Source organism: Engystomops pustulosus, chromosome 7 (genome assembly GCF_040894005.1).
Source record: "Engystomops pustulosus chromosome 7, aEngPut4.maternal, whole genome shotgun sequence".
Taxonomy (NCBI): Eukaryota; Metazoa; Chordata; class Amphibia; order Anura; family Leptodactylidae; genus Engystomops; species Engystomops pustulosus.
Window position 1 is genome coordinate 154,109,004 of NC_092417.1, and position 19,830 is coordinate 154,128,833.

Sequence of the window (19,830 nt, forward strand, 5' to 3'; positions counted from 1 at the left end):
TTCGCTCTGTTGGTTAAATGACCTCAAAACTGCCCTGACCGTGACACGGCTGTTTGGGATGATAAACTGGGGAATATGTCAGGGAACAGGAGACAGTTTTTTAGTTTTTGAATTTTTAATGCTGGCACATGAGTTCTCTGCAAAGGGGCCCACTGAGGCACTGTCGCCCAGGGGCCTACTGAAACCTGGAGCCGGCCCTGGTCATTAGGATCTACGTGTTTGGTATATACATTGCAGGTATACGCATGTGTGTAGTTTTTCGCTTGGGGACATTTTTCTATTTGCACTACATGTACTGCTGATATGTTTAATTGCAGATGATACCATAGCTTTTTTTTTTTTTTTTTAAATGGTGGAAGCAACTTTAGTTTTGCCACGTAACACAATTCTGTTACAATTTTACAGTGAAGGGTAGCACAATTTTGCTGGTCTGTCTAGGCCACCTTAATGCCTTATCCTAGGACCCTGTGTGGGCCTTTCCCTACAGATGTAACTGTCCATATAAAGAGATATCCAATCTCATAGGTTTAATGCCAGATGCATTGCCCCTCCTAGATAACCAGTCCTATGTGTCCTACCTGATTGAGCTGTAACACATCTATCACTGTGCAGAGCCCAGGCTTCTACTGCTGAAAGCTTTCATGTCTATGAGAGTGAAGGACAAGGTGCGGTTTAATGAAACAAAGGAAAGAAAAAATGTTTTGTCACAGAACTTCTCTTTTTTTTTTTCCAAACAGCAATGAAATCATTCACACAAAAGGAAAAAAAAAACAAACAAAATAAATTGCAAAATCTGGAAAGTAATCACCACCTGTCGGACGAGGTAACTACTCCACCCCTCAACTGCAGCTGGGAGTCGCACACAGATTCAGATTGATATATACAACAGAGAAAACCCCACGACTGCTGCTGAGGGGGTTCTTACAAAAAGTCCGATATGATGTAACTGGAGGATCCACGGACATTCCCACAGCGAGGCCGCCGCGCCATTCATCCCGCTTCACTGATCCTTTCTGGGATTGTGATATGTACACTGCCAGCGTTCATACAAGCATTGAAAAGGGTGCGATCTGTATACTGTGACATTGTTATAGTGAGGTGCTGCCAGGTCTGGAGAAGAAGTGGGAACACTGAACATGGAGGAGTAAGTCATGGTGGGCGCCCCCCTATACCAGGGCCATGTATGAAGCTCTCGATACAGGAAACCATAGAGAAATACAAGAACCTATGTTTGCATTAGAAACGTAGAAAGTATTTTTGTACCAAAGGAGTGAGTGACGCACCCACCACGGTGCCACATTTATTTCCCCACAAAAAGTCACATTCTGACTATTTTTTGGTGATGGGAAATAGAAAAAAAAAAACTAAAGAAAAATAGCAAAACACTAAATTAAAAAAAAATGGATTCCTCCCTAATTTTTTTTCCTCCTGGTTACCCACAAGAACTTAACTCCGTGTTGGGGCAGTCTTGGCCTGTACCTGTGTTGTGTGTTGCCACCCTGAGCTAGTAAGTTCAGTGTCTTAGACATGATTTTTTTTTTTTTTCATATTTTTTTTTTTTATAACAAATTTCTGTACAAAGGAAGGTGGGGGAACTGTCTGTGAATAAAAGGGGAAGGACACGCGTCAAACCCCTTTAAACCTGTGGCGGTCTGATTCCATAAAACCGTACTAAGTATGATACAATTGCGCGTTTCTAGGAGGGGGCGGCCGTTCTAGCTCACTTTACTACAAGACTTTTTTTTTTTTTTTAGCAGTCTATTAGATAATCTGAGTCCCAAACCCAATTTAAAAAAAAAAAAAAAAAATTATAAATCTATTTCAAATAAAATAATCCTCAAAACCTACAATGAAAGGAGCAGTAGTTTATCCCAGGGCACCCTGCCCGCCTCCATCTCCACCAGCGCCGCCCGTACGGAGAGCCCGGCTTCCTCTTGGTATAAGGAGCTGGTCAGGCTGGGGTAGGGGCGCCTGCAAGTGTCTCATTCTGTGTCTCTTACAGAGCAGGATCCCTGTTAAAGTTTGAGTTCGTTGGCAATTTTGGAGGCAATGTTCTTAAATGCCATGGAGGTGCCGGAGATCCTCTTGAAGCGCACGCCGTTGAGGGAGAGCCGTGGAAGCTTGCACACCTCCATCTCCCACTGCACATAGCTGTCGTGGCCGGGCGAGCCGTGGATGCACAGCAGCATGTACTTCTCCTGCGACTCGTGTTGGCAGTTATTGGCGTCCAGCACTTTGCGGATTTCGCTCATCATCTCGTTGGGCTCCATCGAGCTGGTGGTTTTCATGCTCCATGTGAAGCGCAAGGAGCGCGGCTTAGAATCCCTCAGGACCTCATCCTTCTCCTTCTCTGCGACAGTCAGCTGAGGCCTGGAGAGAGACCAGACACAAACACATTTAGACAAGGTCTACCAGGGTTATAGAGAACTCATCCCTTTATAGAGCAGGAGGGGCTGAGCAGGTTAAGGTCTGTCCCACATATAACAGTTCTATTATGATCAGTCTAAGCTTAGGGGCCGAGTGGTTGAAGCTCCTCCTGCTCTATAACATGCTGCCAGCATAAGGGATAATATGTACAATCTGCTCAGCTACTCCTGCTCCGTAACATACTGACTACAAATAGTACACAGTGCACAATCTGCTTAGCTACTCCATAACATGCTGCCTACAGATAGGACACTATGTACAATCAGTTTAGATCATCCTGCTCTATAACATGTTGCCTGCATATAGGACACTATAAAAATTTGCAGACAGCATGTTATACAGCAGGAGGAGCAGAACAGATTGTGCATAGAGAAGGAGGAGCTAAGCATATAGGACACTATGTAAAATCTACTCAACTCCTGCTGCTCTATAACATGCAGATAACATGTTACCCACAGATAGGACACTATGTACAATCTGCTCAGTTCCTCCTCAATAACATGCTGCCTGCAGATTATACACTATGTACAGAGAAGTAGGAACTAAGCAGATTGTACACAATGTCCTATCTGCTCAGCTCCTCTTGCTCTATAACATGCTGCCTGAAGATTAGACATGTTCCAGGTGATGTGTCCCCTTTAACTATAGTTTGGTAGAGCAACATATTTAAAGAAATATCATGAGACGTTTCCTCTAACAAGTGTTAATGAACATTGACATTATATACTGTAAGCTATTACATAAAAAACCTAAAGGATAAAACTGATGCAGAAGGACAAAATCATAACAAACAGATGCCCTATATTTACATAATGACGTATATCTCAGTAATAAGGACAAATGTCTGTAATGCATCCATTTTATTTTTACCACTGAATCTGCAGGAGGCTGTAGAAAAGCCACCCAAGAGTATCAGGAATACAGGGAAGCAGCACATCATCCATACATGAAGGTGACAGACATGACAGCGTAGTCACGTCCAAAAATGGAAAAATACTCTAAGCTCTGCCCCCAACATAGCAGCAATGTCCTGCCATTGTGTCACCAACAGTAATTATATAGAAACTAAAAATAAAATAAATAAGACTTAAAATATATCTGAATAGTCAGACTCAGACCAAGGTCCCTCAAAATCCCATGATGTGGATTTTTCAACAGAACCAGTAATGGAAAAGTTTTCCATAGAAACTAATAAGAGTGAGATTTTTATGTCAAACTAATTATAAGGGAAGTTACACAAAGTTTTCTGGAATTACAAGAGGATATATTATCTAAGTGCTCCGTACATAAGAGCAGCACCGAGCCACAACCTATTGGACAGACCAGTGTCTGGTGCAAATTATGACAGAACTTTATCTTGGAGACCTGTGGTTAAGTGTATTAAAACACCCTGTGATATTTTGGTCCATAAAAATGAAACCTTTATATACTTACCTGGAGTTTAGAGATGAGCAGGACTGCTTTTTAAGTTTGGGTTCGGGTGCGTTCTGAGCTACCTGGGCATATTGTCCGATTGGCGGCCATGCGGAAAATGCGGAAAACTGACGCCCCTACCTACTGGCTATCACCATATCCCTCCCCCAGCCAATCACAGCCACGGCTAGTGGATAGGGGCATCAATTTGCCAGACTGCCTGCAAGGCTGCCAAATCGCAATGTGCCTGGGTCACACGGGACACACTCGAACTCTGGACTTAAAGTTTGGGTCCGCTTATCTCTACTAGAGTCACTAGTCATTCGGTGCATAGGATGCACTGAAGCCATTGTGCACACACAATATCTACATTGAGTGCACAGTGGAGCCGGGTGCAATACGGTGGCTTTATTCCTTCATTGTGCAGGCCCCAAGAGCTCTTGGCCTAGTTGAGTATATAAAATTCTGTCCTATGTTGACAAAATACAGGGCGATACGTGACACTAAACCACCCACAGGTCCTTATAGCTCATTGGTTTAATGTCCCTAATCGCCCTGATCGGTTATTTTTAGAGTGAATGCATCCCCAATTTAAAAAAATTAAAAAGAAAAAAATTCCCTTTAAAAATTTGTGATTTGTGAAAATGTAAACGAAAAAGAAGAAAAAATAAGAAGAGTAAAGCTCTGTGTTGTATATATTCAGGAGTTGTAACAAAAATAGTAAAGATCTCCGAGGATCACAGTAATTTAGGATCAGACTCCAGAGGGAAAGAGGAATAAGAGCCCACAGGGAGAGCAAGCCAAGGAATTAAGGAAATGAAGTGTTATATAAAATGGCAGCAGGAGGAGGAGGATGAGATGGAAATGGGAGAACCACAGAAAAGAAGAAATAATATGTAGAACAGGAAAGTTACAGGGACATGTACAGTGACAAGGAGACAGGGTCATGATCTCTCACCTGGTGCTCTCCACTCGATCTTTCCCTTCTGGTTCATTTGGGTTCCTCAAAAGAGAGTTAAAACAAAAAGTGTGTTGAATGTGCGCTGCCACCTCCAGAGCACGGACGCTAGAGTCCATGTTACTCCCTGATACAATGTAACAATTCTACTTGTCTTACGTTACAGAGGAGGAAACATTCTACATTATCCAACAAAGTCATAAAAGATAACCGTGCAGCCAAAATGGTCAATGTTAGGGTCACAGATTGTGTTTATGACACTTGAGATTCTAAATTTTACATTTATAAGGACGCAGGATCACCTGGATAGCAATAGTTCATTTTTTTTTGCCTGTCTGCCCAGTACACACTGGATGAAATGTACAGCAGTCTACGATTTCCCATCCTGCTGGAGAGAACAGCATAGGCTCAGCTGAGGCCATTAGTGGCTACGGATGCAAATGTATGGCATCCATCCCCGGCTTATGCTGAGTGTACGCTCTGAGTGTTTCTACAGAGAAGCAACTACCCATATAAAAAAAGTTACCTCGCCTGAAACATCGGCAGCAGAAAATCAATGGCTACTGCCGATAGTCGCTTTCAGGAGGTATGAAGCAAAGTGGAGGATATATATCACTGTACGAGCTGATGCTGCCACTGAGATTTCTCTCAATGTATCCTTACAACCAATGGCAAAAAATTAAATATGAATGCAGCTTATATCTATAGAACACCAGGGGGCGCTATGACAAATATATAGAGTGATAACTCCGCAAACTCCTTACCCGTTTACTGTGGTTCTGTATTTTAAATACTGGATATGGCCCCAATGATGTGCCAGCTATGGATTATATGGTCTGTCCCTCCCATCACATGGTATTACTAGGGGCTGGTTTAATGCTGCTGTACTGAAGATATCCAGCCCTCGTCACAGCAGGGTGTACCAAGTTGCCAAATCTGGTTGTCTGGCCAAGACTGTATCCCCAAGCACCATTTGTCGTAATGATATTCTCTCTTGAAAGGTAGAGACCACATGACCCAGAGTCAGTGTCATTGCAAGACACTGATACTGCATCCAAGCATCTAAAATACACGAGTTCTGATATTCCTCAGTTAAGGGGAACCAACATTTTCCCACATACAGTAGGTGACAGGTTCCCATAGAGCCCTATTATCAAACAGACACCCTTCTTCCAGCTAAATTTTTCCCTTACATCCCCATAAATCAACTTTATATTATATTACCTGGCATCACAGGGGGCGTGTCCTGCTGAAGCAGCCACTCCCATCTACTCCTCCCCATGTCCCAAGCCTCTTCTCAGCATGTCATGTGACCAGGGTGATGTGATTCAAGGTCCCATTACATTTGCAATATTTGCAACTCATGCATGTATCTGATCACATGAAATTATAGCAGCCTGTGATTTCATGTGATCAGATACATTCATGGGTTAGATGTTGCAAACATGAAAGGACCTTTGGGCACTTCATATCATGTGACAAGGCTGATGTCATCAATGATGTAGCAGAGCTCTCTCAATGTTCCACACAGCAGCATGTCCTGGCAGTGAGACTCGTCAAGCAGGAACAGGGAGGCAGAGCAATGCAGCGAACACTGCATATGCAGGACCCCATTACTATCATTGGATCTGCATCAGATGCAAATTTACAAACTGATTTTTTTTATTTTTTTTTTTTAACATTGCAGTCATGGAAAGGAACCATTTATGGATAAGGGCAATGCTTTAGTAATATTTTTTTTTGTTTGGGTTAATTTGCATGGCAGGTTCTCTTTAACCCCTTCACTTTTTGCCATTGTGAGATCTGTAAATAATTTTGTGTTGTCTGAATATCTAAAAATAAACAAAACACACAGATGGAGCCTGTAACATACTCTGCATTATGAACGAATTACCAAAAGAATTAATAAATAAACCCAACATCAAACATGTGTTGAACGCGACAAGCAAAAATTATGATTCATAAAGCCACCCGATATATGCAGACGGTGAGGAGGAAGGTGGTGGGTGGTAGAAACTGCATCTGACTGCTTATTATGCATCGCTAGGAGGAGTAAGTCCAGGGGGATCTGTAGCACATAAGCTCTTCACAGGGGCCTGGATCTAGATACATGGGGACTGGACCGGACAACCGGCACCTAATATACATACACTACCCCCTCTGACAGTAGGAAGGAGCTACTAGGAACATGCCAGGATTATTCACACCAACGTCCTTCTGACAATGAGCAGTACCCAATAACTGTCACTTATTGGGCTGAGGTGGCCCCAGGAGATGGCACCATGACCGGCTCTGTTCAGGATCAGACAGGCTCAGACCTAATGGACCTCTAAAGGGGCTGCAGAACCATCTGGCTCAGTCAGAGTAAACTCCCTGAACCTCATAGAAAAATATTCAGCATCTTAAAGGGATTCCGCAGGGAACTGTGACCCACATACTTCATCTGTTCTGACTCCTGTGTCCCTCCATTGATTCTGGTTTGTGTCTTCCAAAACTTCCTGGGTGAAGGGGTCACGTGACCCGCTTCATATAATGACGGACCAATTTGGAATGGGGATTATACAAGAAATGAGGTCCCCTGGAGGTCAGCCAAAATATGAAGCGGGTCCGGTCACCTCCAGTAATTTCTGGTGGAGTGCATGGTCTAAAATCTGGAGTACCAGAGATCTCAAGAACCGGGAAGTTAAAGGGGACCTACCACCACGATTCTACCTATAAAGGTAGAACGGGTGGTAGGTGGATGAATGGGACGTAAGGATAGCCCTTTTTGGTCTAATCCTTACGTCCCGGCTATCCTTTTGTAAACTTAAATAAATTAGCATATCAACTGATTAAAGCGGCTACTGGGGCGTGGAGTAGCCGGACATGAGGCTACTAGTCGCGGCTACTCCACGCCCCAGTAGCCTCGTTCCTCCGCCTACCGGGTAATCTTCGGCGAGCAGCACCTCGTAGCTGCGCGCCCTCGTCCGAGCATGCGCAGTAGCGCCAGCCTCAGAGCTACGGCCGCGCACTCGTAGGCCTGCGTCCTGCGTATGCTACGAGGAGCTGCGCGCCGAAGATTACCTGGTAGGCGGAGGAACAAGGCTACTGGGGCGTAGAGTAGCCGCGACTAGTAGCCTCATGTCCGGCTACTCCACGCCCGAGTAGCCGCTTAAATAAATTAGCATATCAACTGATTAAAGTTTACAAAAAGGATAGCCGGGACGTAAGGATTAGCCCAAAAAGGGCTATCCTTACGTCCCATTTATCCACCTACCACCCGTTCTACCTTTATAGGTAGAATCGTGGTGGTAGGTCCCCTTTAAATACATCTTTAAAGGGAGGTTTCCAGGCTCCACTTTGATTGTTTAGAGGACCCTCTACCCTGGCTCTTGGTAAGGCTATTGCAGGGTAGGGGGCCCTATACATCCCAGGCCACCCTGCGTGCATACATACAGGGTTAGTCAGGAATATACAATAGCTATATACACACACTAGTCCTCTAAATTTTTGAAGCTGCAAATTTTCTAAACGACCAATAACGTATTGTTAATATCTGAAGGTTATGTTCTGCCTGACCTGATCCGTCTTTTTGTCCTATTGCAGAGAAGGTGCAGGAGGGAGGCAGCAGCTCCGGACAGTTGTCTTACAGCCTGACTGAAAGTCCTTTCTGCTTTTTCCTTTTACCTGCTCTTACATGACTAAACTGAGAAATGGATAATATTGTGCCCGTAGAGGAAGCATCTGTTTTTTTGTACATTTTTGAGGTTAGTGTTCTATATACTGTGATGGGAGGAAGAAGACAAGCCGTCCTATGGTGATATAATGTGTACACCCCTTCGACTGTCAATACAGAGACATCAGGAGACGCCTAAGAGGCTGAAGGCAGCTGTTCATGGCAAGAGGCTGCTCAAATCTTCTTACTACAGGGATTTGATACCTTGCTCTGCCGCTAAGAAGGGATTATGTTGAAAAATAGACGAGATGTGTCTGTATCAGTTGAATAAGCAATTAAATGACATGGATAGCAGGGATCCTTACTGTCTGACCTGGCCTCATGGTACTAGAATATCTGATTGTCAGGAACACAACATCGAATAAGGCACCAAAATTTCTACCTATATCAGAATAATTTCTCTTACTTAGACAATTTTTTTTTTTAATGTTTTAGTCTGTGTGACCAAGAAGATTAGCAAAGTCCTTCCTCCTTCTCTGGCTGCAGGACAACTATCTGTAGCAGGATCTGCTTTACAGCCCCCGCACTGATCAGGAGGAGCAGGGTGGCCAAGTAGTTTATGGGTGCTGTATTATGGATCTCTAATGTACATGACGTCTAATATGGGCTGCACTTATCATAATGCATACTGTAGGAGAAAAAAAAAACATGTGTGCACCTTGACCGCACACCCAAAAACTATCCTGTTGCATTCCCACGGTTATCATCCCCAGCAGTGAAGGGGTTGGATGTACAGCATCTTTACTGATAAGTAGGGGAGGTGAAGATAGATAGGGCAGTTGTTACAAGCAAGAACTTTTTGAGAAATACACAGAGACAAAAAGTTAGATTTCTCCCAAACACACACACGTCCCGAGGCAGCTTTTCATTTACACTCTGACAGGGAAAACGTAACGTCAGTCAAAACCTAAAATGAAGGATGCCATGAGACGTTATATTAGCATGTTACTTATTCTGGTGACTTGTATATCAGTTGTGGCTGAGCAGAACCAATATTACCATATTATACTGTATGTATTGCTCTATATTACCAATACCTCTGGCCACGCCTCCATCCTATTGTGTACCAACATAAGGAATTATATATATATATGTACATACAAATTTTCTATACTTCATATATTCAGTTACAGGATTCTTACAATACATAAGTTTCTAGATACATAACTTTAACTTACAGAGTCGGCATTTCTGGGTGTTCTATAAATTACTAAGACTATTACAGGGATAAATATCTGCAATGCAATTGGTTGATTCCCACCAGACTGATGACCCTATTTTAGGGTCGGCACAGGTTGATAGAGCCCCCTCTCAGTCTTTCCGGTGCAGAAAGGCGGCCGGGAATGAGCCGATGACTCCTACATTCATGCGCAGATTGTCCAGATGGTAACATGATGGCAAATACCTGGGAGAGTATATGTATGGGGAAAGTGGAGGGAGTCGAGAAGAGACCCGCTATATGGTATATCATAAAGCCTGCATGGTGTCAAGCACCAACCCAAAAAAGTAAGAAAGAAAAAGCTTTGGACACTGCAGAATGAGCTATTCAGCTAGGACGTTCATGCACAATACTATAGGCACAGAATTATTTTTTGCTTATTTTCATAATGAAGAATGGCAAATTTAAAGAAACACTAATGAGGAGGGGGAGGGACTATAATAACAGGTAGGTACACCCGGCCAGGTGTCACATTTCTTTACTTAGTAATACGAGACAAAATACGACCAAGGGTAAAAGGACACATTTTTTTTTACACATTTAGTGTTCCTTTAATGAAACCCATTAGTGAAAATAGGACTCCACAGCTCCGGGTCTCCACACCTTTTGGGGGGTCCAGTTCTCCTAATCTGCAAGAGCCCCAGCAGTAACCCCTCAGTGGATAGGAGATAACTTGAAAAGTATGGATGCTTTAAAAAAAACAAAAAAACAAAACCCCACACTATTTCTAGCTGCAGTGTGCAAAGCTTGTTTCAGCAGAGAATGAATAACATGTGGACAGCATGAAGAGGAAAGTAAGGAGCAAGACATAGAAACAAACCCAAGGAAAAAAATATATATATATGTCTATCCCCAGTAATGACACAGAGACATGAGGCAGCTCATTCTGCAAGATAGTGATAGTGTCATACATATTGTCATGTCCTGAATCTGCCTCAGCTCTCCATGTACACACACTCGCTCCACGTCCTAGCCGCACCACACGTAACACTTAGGAGCGCTCCAAAGACAAGAACAACAGAGAATAGCCAGCAGTGTGGAGGAGGGAGAACAAGAGAGAATGGGAGAATCCATGCCTACCTTCTTGGAAATCTGAAAGACAGATTTCTAGATAGAGGGACGGGAGGAAAACAGGGAGGGGAGAAAAAAAAAAAACACAGATAAGTGAGGGGGTAGGAAAATTATGACTTTAAGTCTAAACATGATATGACTACGAATCCCCTTCACTGCTGGACTGTAGCAGAGATAACACTAATGCAACAGAGACTACAGAAAACCATTGAGGTTCTACATTTTGGCCATAACTACTAAGGGCGTCCATAATCCTCACCAGGTACAGATGTAAGAGTGCAAAATCTGTAGTCAGACCACCACTAGGGGTAGATGAGACCAAGAATGTAGATCCCCTCCCTTTAAATGAAGGTGTTGTCCCAACTTCCCCTTCCTAATTGTTGATCCTTCGTAAAGGTCCCCTTCCTAATTGTTGATCCTTCGTAAAGGTCCCCTTCCTAATTGTTGAGGGTCTGACCACTGAGACCCCCCCAACAATAATGGGAGCCGTACCCCCGTTCCCCCCAGCAATTAGGAAAAAAAGCTCGGGTATCTTCGGCCGATGATAGAAAAATGAACAGAGCGTGTGCTCTGCCACAACAGAGAGAAATGGATCTTAATTTTCCTAATTGCTGGGGGTCCCACCTGTCGGACTCTGACCAATAAAGTAGTTGGGAGGGAATCGCCAATCCACCTGATAGAGTACCATCTGTGGATACCCCTTAAACTTTCTCATGAGCTATACTAAGCATAGTCATATACAACTTGTCAACAATACAACAAAATATACAAGAAAAGAAAAACACTACACAAAATATACAACTATGGCAACAAACTGGACACATTAAGTTCAGCAGCTCACCTGCGTACAAACTTGGATGTGAACTTGCTGAAGATGCTTCCAGTTGCCCCCCGCCGACCCTGGCTATTGCCAGAAGGAGAGGCTGGTGTAACGCCCCCAAATTGGGAATTCTGCTGGTCCCGCGCTTGGCGAATCTGACCAGCGTGAAACGTGCTCCGACTAGATACTCCGCGGGGGAAGTTGGTCCTCTCCGGCGCTGCACTGCTGATGTTGTGAGCGGATGGGGACGCGACAGGGACTCTCTGGGGCGCTGTGCTGTAGGGTCGAGAAGAGGGAGAAAATACTAATCAGAACACATTTTTTTAAAAAACAGGGAAAATGCTGAGAGAGACTTGGAGGAGACTCCCTACGATCAAACATTTACCCCCCTCTATCCTAAAGATAGCGGAGAACCACCTATACACAGCTGCTCCATCCAATGTCTATGGGACTACCGGCAACAACCAAGACCAGCGGTCAGCTATACCCATACTCTCATAAAGAGTGAACAGAGTACCAGGTTGCATTTTCTATCAGGAGAACAGGACCCTCCGTTCTCATGAATAATGGGGGACCTTGTCATCAGACCCTGAGGATAGTCAATTAAAATAGAATATTCCTTTCAAAGAAAAACAAGGAACATCCATAACAAGTCCAATTGAGTAAAAAAAAAAAAAATAGATAAAATAACAAGTTTTAAAGTATGACCTTTGTCCATGCTCGAATCACAAACAACGCTGGGAAAGGAATATGCAAATTAGTTTTTCTTGTTGGGTAAAATAAGGTGACAATCATCCCCTCCTGACTGCCAGTTCCCTGCTCTGCACTGCCAAGGAGCAAACAGCCCAGAAACTGGGTCCTTCTGCAGATGGGACTTGTTTATCTCAATCCCAAGACTTTTAGGAAGTCGCCTACGGCTTGTAGGGAGCTACCTTCTTAAAAAAGGTGGCAGTGGAAGCAAAAAATATATTTGCATATTCCTCTCGGTGCACCTTAAATTGCGCGGTTCTTCCTCTTTTACTCCTCCTGAAAATAAATTTGCCGTTTTTTTTTTAATTCTACTTGTCACTACATATTCTTAAAGGGGGTTTACAACTAAACAAGTTAGGCCCCATACACTCCTAACTTGCTAACCATTGGGGGTCTCAGTGATGAGAAATCCACAGATCACGAGAACGAGGGGTCCGATGAACTTCGGTCGGACCACTTGTCACCCACAGAGATGAGAAGAGCAGCCGGGGTGTAGCGACAAAGAGCCTAAAGTAGGTACATCGGACTCCCGATTCCTCTGGTCTGTGGGGGTGTTATTACAGAGACTCCCACCAATCAGCAAGTTAGGCCCTATCCACAGGATTGGAACTTGTTTCATGTGAAAACCCCTTTAACACTGCCCTAAAAAATTACAGATAAAATAACTCTAACAAAAGTTTCCCCAATGCCCAGTTTTACACTTGCCTTGGTCTCTGTGCATCACTGCTGCCCTCCAAAGAAGGTGTAGCTTTTGAGGGGTGCACAGAGGTGGACATGGATTTCTGATGCGAACGTATCCGAGCTGATGTGGCTGGGGCAGAGGCGGTGGAGGCACGGGAGCCGGGTGTGGAGAAGCTGGATGGAGGAGGGTGGAAATGGAGATACAAAACACCAAATGGATGCACAAACCAATATAAGGGAAAAAGCCAGGGAAGAAGGAACATGTAACATGTGAAAACATGAGACTGAAAGTACAGGACTGGATGCTCTCTCTTGCTAATGGTGAATGCTTGGAATATACAAATGACTTACAGGGAACACAAGGAAAACCTGGCGGCTGTGATAACTCATGTAGAAAGACACATATGGATGTACTTATGTATAGGCAGCTAAAAGGAACCTAGAAAAGAATGATAAAATACATGCAGTCTCCACCGCTTATCAGGCTGCAGGAACTTCTGCACAATCCTAACACGCACTGAGGACTTCTATCATTGGCTGATAAGGGTTACAAGTAACTTAAAATCTGTTGTCAAACTGCAGACAGAGCAGGTGGTATTGGGCTCCTAGTAGTCAAAAACAGAACAGTACGGAATAAGTGGGAAGTCTGAGAGCTCCTCGGACACACAGAGAATATCCCTTTACACCATCATCATAGATTCAATATGACCACTGAGAAGGAGGAAATGAAGGTAGAAAGAGCTGGTGGTATGCAGTTTCCCTTTAAATAAATGGGTTCTTAAAGGGGCTGGCCAAGAACTACTGAGGCTTATAGAAAGTTTTAACAACAATTCCGGCTTTCGATTGCAACAGGGACCTAAAGGTTCCAGCTCCATGTTCCCGATTTTACATGGTGCCGGAGAGCTGATAAGTGGCTGGGGCTTGAGGATCAATGCTCTTTTCTTGGCCAACCCCTTTAACAACGATACTCATGCAGTACCACAGATGAGAGAGGCTTCTTACCTATCCTTTCCATTCTGGACTGACCCAGGACCAAGGTTGGCTCTCTCTAGCATGGGAGAATTGCGGCTACGATTGGTACCAGTGGATAGAACGCTGTTCTATAAAAAATAATAATAAAAAAACATACCACATTAGTGTCATAAAACAATGTGATATTCTGCACATCCACACCACGGACTGTCTCGGATGCATCACAGAAGTCACCCAATATGCTTCACATGGTAAAATCCCTGTTGAAAATCTGCAGTCACACTTTTCAGGCTGCTAAAAATCTGCACTGCAGGTCAATTTACACTGCAGAATTTTTTTTTCTGGTCTCCAGCAGCAAGTGAATGAGATTTGCTGGCGAATGGATAAGGATGGATACACAGTATATCCATACAAGGTAAACATATTCAAATAGATAAAATATATATATATAATATTATACACACAATTCAAATAACAATCCACACATGAGTGTGCCAAATAGCCTTAATAGGTTCTCATTAAAGAAGACCTTTCACCACAATTTTACCCCTCACACCAGTGATACCTGATAGTAAAGGGTTAAAAAGGTCCTCCCCATATCACCTAAAATTATCTACCACTAAGGCACTGTATCTTAACTACAGCCATATTTCTAATATGTAAATGAGTAGAGAAGAGTCATATTCAGAATAGACGAGTCAAGTTTTTAATAGGTAAGACAACTGGGACCTCCACTGGTTATAAGAACAAGCACCCCCCCACCCCTCCTCATGACAACAGCTGAAGATTGCAGAGCACAGTACTTGGCAGGGCAAGTCCTTGGTCTGCCACTCCACCCATATGTGAGAAAGGGACCGTTACTAAATAGGAAGTTATCCCCTATCCTTTGAATCCGGGAAAACCTCCTAAGATGGGACACTCCCTTAACCCCTTCCCGCCGCAGACCTTTTTCGTTTTTGCGTTTTCATTTTTCACTCCTCACCTTCAAAATTCTATAACTTTTATTTTTCCATGTACAGAGCTGTGTTTTTTATTTACATTGCTTATTTTCTGCGTAACAAATTACACTTTAAAATGGTGATATTTAATATTCCATGCCGTGTACTGGGAAGCGGGAAAACCCCTTTAATATATGATGTAAGGAATCTTTATTCCTCGCAAAACAGAAGTAGTGTACACTAATCATGATTATAGATCAGTACTGCTGTTCTGCAGAGAAGGGACTTTTATCATATCACTATGATGCTTGGAGTCCACTGCACTGGGATTGGTTCATGAACAAGGCACGGCATGGTCCGTGATTCAGCCCTTAGATAGTTACTAAATTATAATTTGGTTTACTTTCAGCAACACAAACAGCACTTCTTACTGTGGATGGCGTTGGAGTTGTTCTCTTCCTCTCTAATCCAGATAAAGGACTGGGTGGCACTCTAACCGTGCTGCTAGATTTGCGCCCACTTTCTCGCTCCTCGTCAGGCCTCTTGTTTTCTGCATTGTTGCTCTGTGTCTTTTTGGAGTAGGAATTCGACGTGGGGATGGTTGGACCAACTGAAAACAAAACAAAATAACATGTACCCATCATCTTGCATTTTATTTTGGAAGATTTAATATATATATTTAATATAAATATATCGTTAATATAATTTTTATATTATATATTTTACTTTGAGAAACTGGTGCTTACCCTGGTCACTGAGCCTTCTCTGCTTGGTATTAGCGGACACACTGCGATGGACTTTATGAGCAGGTGAGGGCGCTGTACTGTTGGTGATGTCTGGAGGTGGTCTGGGTTTTAGGGTCAAGTTGTCATTGTCCAACTGGGCACAAATGGCAATAAAAAGTAGAGTTAATTTTATACTTGTATGATATAGACATGACACTAGGTATTGCCCCACATATTCAATTCTATATTGCTACAACTTGGAGAATTGGGAATCGGGAGTGAGCCACCGGTGTTTTGAGTTAATTTAATGCAAAGCACCGGTGGCTCGTTCCCGATCGCAGGCGTTTCCATAGAAACGCCGATGTGATCGGGCCGTGGCCCGCCCAGGTGGGTGCGGCTTTGTCTGAGTTTTCAAACGCAGACAAAGTGGTGCGTGTGGCACCAGCCTAAATTGAAATTAAAAGAAGTTGATAATTGATATTACTTGCGTAATGAAAAGTTATACAATATTCCAATATACCCAGTTTCAATTCCTTGCCCTTTTCTAGATCTCAGCTTGCTGGCATTCAATATGATTTATTACGGTTTACTTTCTGTGTATAGAAACCGGTCCCTGATCATGTGATGTCAAACAGGTGCACGGCTCGTAATATCGCACAGCACTGATTACTCTCCGATATAACGAGCCGTGCACCTGTCTGACATCACATGACCAGAGTCTAATTTCTATTCACAGGAAATAAAGAATGAGGCTTCCTATTAATTAACAGCAAACAGAGATCTAAAGAACCCTAGGAATTGATATAGAAAGTATATTTTAATATTGTATAACTTTTCAATTCATAAATAACATTTATTTTCTAAAAACTGGTCAATCCCTTTAAATAATACCTTATCCATAGCTTAGGGCAGTGATGGCAAACCTTTTAGAGACTGAGTGCCCAAACTACAACAAAGACCCGCTTATTTGTCACAAAGTGCCAACACAGAAATGTAATTTGTGATTTATACTCCCTTCTCTGTCACAGTTTTCATTGATACCAGCCCCTGAGGACACCAATAAAGCAGAAAATAGTCCCAGGTAGAGCTGTCACTTTAAAATAGCTCTGTGCACAGCAAGTCCTGGGCTGTCTGGGACTGCAGGAAGATGCCTGGAGTCATCTCTGGTGATAGCCTGAGTGCCCACAGAAAGGGCTCTGAGTGCCACCTCTGGCACCAGTGCCATAGGTTAGCCATTACTGGCTTAGGGGATAGCTAGCCAATTGGTGAGGATCCAATGATCACATGAGAGGACCCCAGCAATACCAAGAGCTGTGGTTCCACTCTCACTGATGGGTGACAAGTCCTGTTTATGACTTGTTGTACGGTAGTGTAGGAAACTCCTGAGCATAGCGCTGGGCCGCTCTGGGCGCTCACATTTACACGATGAGAGTGTTGGAAATACCGGAATGCTGTGTTCGGCAATTTCCAAAACTACCATGTAAGGAACTGCAGGATGCACTTCAGTCCTGCTGCTTCATCCATTAGCAACAGCGGGGCTTTAAATAGTTGGTACAAGCCCTTAAACATCTTATACAAGTTGCACAAGTAACATGAAAGCTCCATATAATATAATTAGTATACAATACCTCGGAAGATTTGTAGCCAAGAAGCAGATATGTTGCCATGACTTCATTATATTTCTGGTTAATAAGGGAGTCCTGGATTTCTTCACGTGTGTAGCCCATAGTTATCATCAACTCTGTACAGGAGGAGAGGAAATACTTTAACAAATCAAAGAGAGTAGATGCAAATGACAATCTTTTACTAGCTAAAGAGTATGATAGTGGTTTTGGAGCAATGAACACTTGTGCAGGACCTGAAGGGAGGAGCAGGACTCCAGGTTCTAGGAATACAATGAAAATGGGTCCTGCTCCTCCCTTAAATCCCTAAACCATGATTTCTTATTGGAGTGTTCCTTTAAAATGACAAAAAGTTTAGATTTTACTAAAAAAAAAAAAAAATAATAATAATTATTTGTATATCCTTAGGCATTGCATATGGATAAAGGAAGGACTAGTAAAGCAGAGAAGACCGACCTGTCCTCTTCGGATCCTTGTAATCTGGAACTGGTTCAGTATATGGCTTCAGCTCATCATCCTCATAGCCTACATTCATCCAACGATCCCTCATTATTTGCTAGGAATAAACAAAAGTACAATAAATATAAGATTATTATAGAACAGTATAAGGCAACATTCACACAACTGTATGGGGGATACATGTACGGCCGCATGGAACAATACGTACCGCTCCATACACAGGGAAAAGATAGAACATGTCCCATATTTCTCCATGTGTATGGCCCACATGTCGTGTATTTCCCCTAGTCAGCCCTTCTGCTCTCCATTGCGGCAGCCGTATCCCCACCCGGCCGTAGACGAGCAAGCATGTGTTTGTCTAAATGCAGCCTAAGACACTTGAACACGGATGAGGCAGTGCCTTTGGACAGATGTGAAGTTTCTGGGAAAATAAAGCTGATCCTTTCCTCTAATCTTGGATTGCTTATTTCGTGAGACTTGACCTTTTTCCTTCTAATCTCATGCAATCCTTTTAAGTTGCAACTGGCTAAAATGAACACAAAACTAAAAAAGGTAGAGAATTGGTTGGTGAGTAGTACGGTACTGTAGTACAGCCGGCACACGTCAGCGCCAGGGAGAGGAGGAGCTGCTCACCCCCGCCCCTCTCCATAGAGGAACAAGGCGCACGGCACTGTATTATACAGTATAATAATAACAAAGTATAATAAATGTTTTCCAGGACTTGCAGCAAATGTGTCATACATGGTTTCGAATGCTTATTTAAGAGCAGTAAAGGAAAAAGGGAAAGAAGCCAAGCTCGGAGAATACATTTATACAATTACCCCACAAACAGCGATTGACCGAGAGAGTCCCTATTACCCCACACGCACACACACAACCATATGGGATGTGGGTAAATACCTCACTATGATAAAAGCATTTACCTCCAGTGTGCCTCTCTTGCTTGGATTTAAAATGAGGAATTTTTTTAGCAAGTTTTCACAGTCCGTAGACATGTAGAAGGGGATCCGATATTTGCCTCTCAGCACACGTTCCCGTAATTCCTGGAAAAGAGGAGCAGATACAGTTTTGAGAAGTTTCTAAATCCCACCGTTTAACAGACGATAAGCAATTTATGCCCATATGTGACTACAATGACAAAGCTGTATGTATCATTGCTTGGAGACTTGAGTTGGTGTTACTCTACCAACTTTTTTTTTGTAGTTTTTTCACATAGGGTAATGTGCCATTGAAGCTTTTAATACCCAACAAAACTCTGATGTACAACATTTAACAATGAATAATCGGTGAGAATATGTCCAGAGTATACTTAAACTCCGGCTGCATCCGGGAATTGGGTGTTATGCTGAATGCCCCTGCTTTCGCCGTTTTACCTTGTGTTTTTTTATTCAAAAATGGAAAAATGTAAGGCTCTGTTTTTCTCTGCCTTAATAAAAAAAAAAAAGTTTGGTTGGAAAAAAAAAAAAAAAAAAAAAAACTATAAATAATAATAATAGTTCCTTTATTTATATAACGCACACAGATTACGCAGCGCTGCACAGAGCTTCTCAAATCAGTCCCTGTTCCCAATGGGGCTCACCTCTGAGCCACCATAAAAGCAGCCCCAACACACATCTAATGTGTACTGGAGTGTCCCAATCCCTTTCCAATAGTGGAAGTCAAGCAGGACGGGTCAGATATATCCTATTTTATCATGCCCAACACTTCAGCCAGTGATGGCTTTGCTTAAAGAGAATACATGCATGTTCAAAAATAAAAAAGGCGAGAGTACAATCATAAAGGCCTCACTAATTTAATATACCAGGTGCCCTAATTTCCCCTGCACTTTAACAATAAGATGCAGGGGACTAAAGCCCCCCCCCATACTCATTTGAATTGTCATGACAGATATTACACTGTACACCTAGATGTTTTTCTTCCTTACATCTAGACTGACATGTGAAAAGTGTCAAGTCTCCAGCCATTCAATGATTGAATGAGGCCAAGTGTACACAGCTACTAAATCTCCTAAAAAGTAAAATCTCCTTATAGGGTCGCCCATATTATACTTTCCCCCTTCT

The 19,830-nt window shown here is 42.9% G+C and overlaps 1 protein-coding gene across 10 annotated transcripts in view; it reads right to left on the reverse strand.

Moving 5' to 3' along the window:
- Positions 1 to 1,505: 1,505 nt before the first annotated feature.
- MARK2 (microtubule affinity regulating kinase 2) overlaps positions 1,506 to 19,830 on the reverse strand; it is a 79,475-nt gene continuing 61,150 nt past the window's right edge. For 3 of the 10 annotated variants that reach the window (XM_072118365.1, XM_072118364.1, XM_072118369.1), the window contains exons 9-19: positions 18,694 to 18,813; positions 17,768 to 17,867; positions 17,318 to 17,430; positions 15,711 to 15,843; positions 15,396 to 15,574; positions 14,057 to 14,154; positions 13,079 to 13,228; positions 11,645 to 11,899; positions 10,813 to 10,839; positions 4,799 to 4,843; positions 1,506 to 2,370 (exon numbers count right to left, since the gene is read on the reverse strand). In XM_072118365.1, coding sequence (XP_071974466.1) covers positions 2,016 to 2,370; positions 4,799 to 4,843; positions 10,813 to 10,839; positions 11,645 to 11,899; positions 13,079 to 13,228; positions 14,057 to 14,154; positions 15,396 to 15,574; positions 15,711 to 15,843; positions 17,318 to 17,430; positions 17,768 to 17,867; positions 18,694 to 18,813 — 1,575 coding nt within the window. In that variant the 3' untranslated portion in view covers positions 1,506 to 2,015. The remainder of the gene's footprint in view (positions 2,371 to 4,798; positions 4,844 to 10,812; positions 10,840 to 11,644; positions 11,900 to 13,078; positions 13,229 to 14,056; positions 14,155 to 15,395; positions 15,575 to 15,710; positions 15,844 to 17,317; positions 17,431 to 17,767; positions 17,868 to 18,693; positions 18,814 to 19,830) is intronic. The other 7 variants (XM_072118370.1, XM_072118367.1, XM_072118366.1 and 4 more) reach the window with 7 other exon arrangements.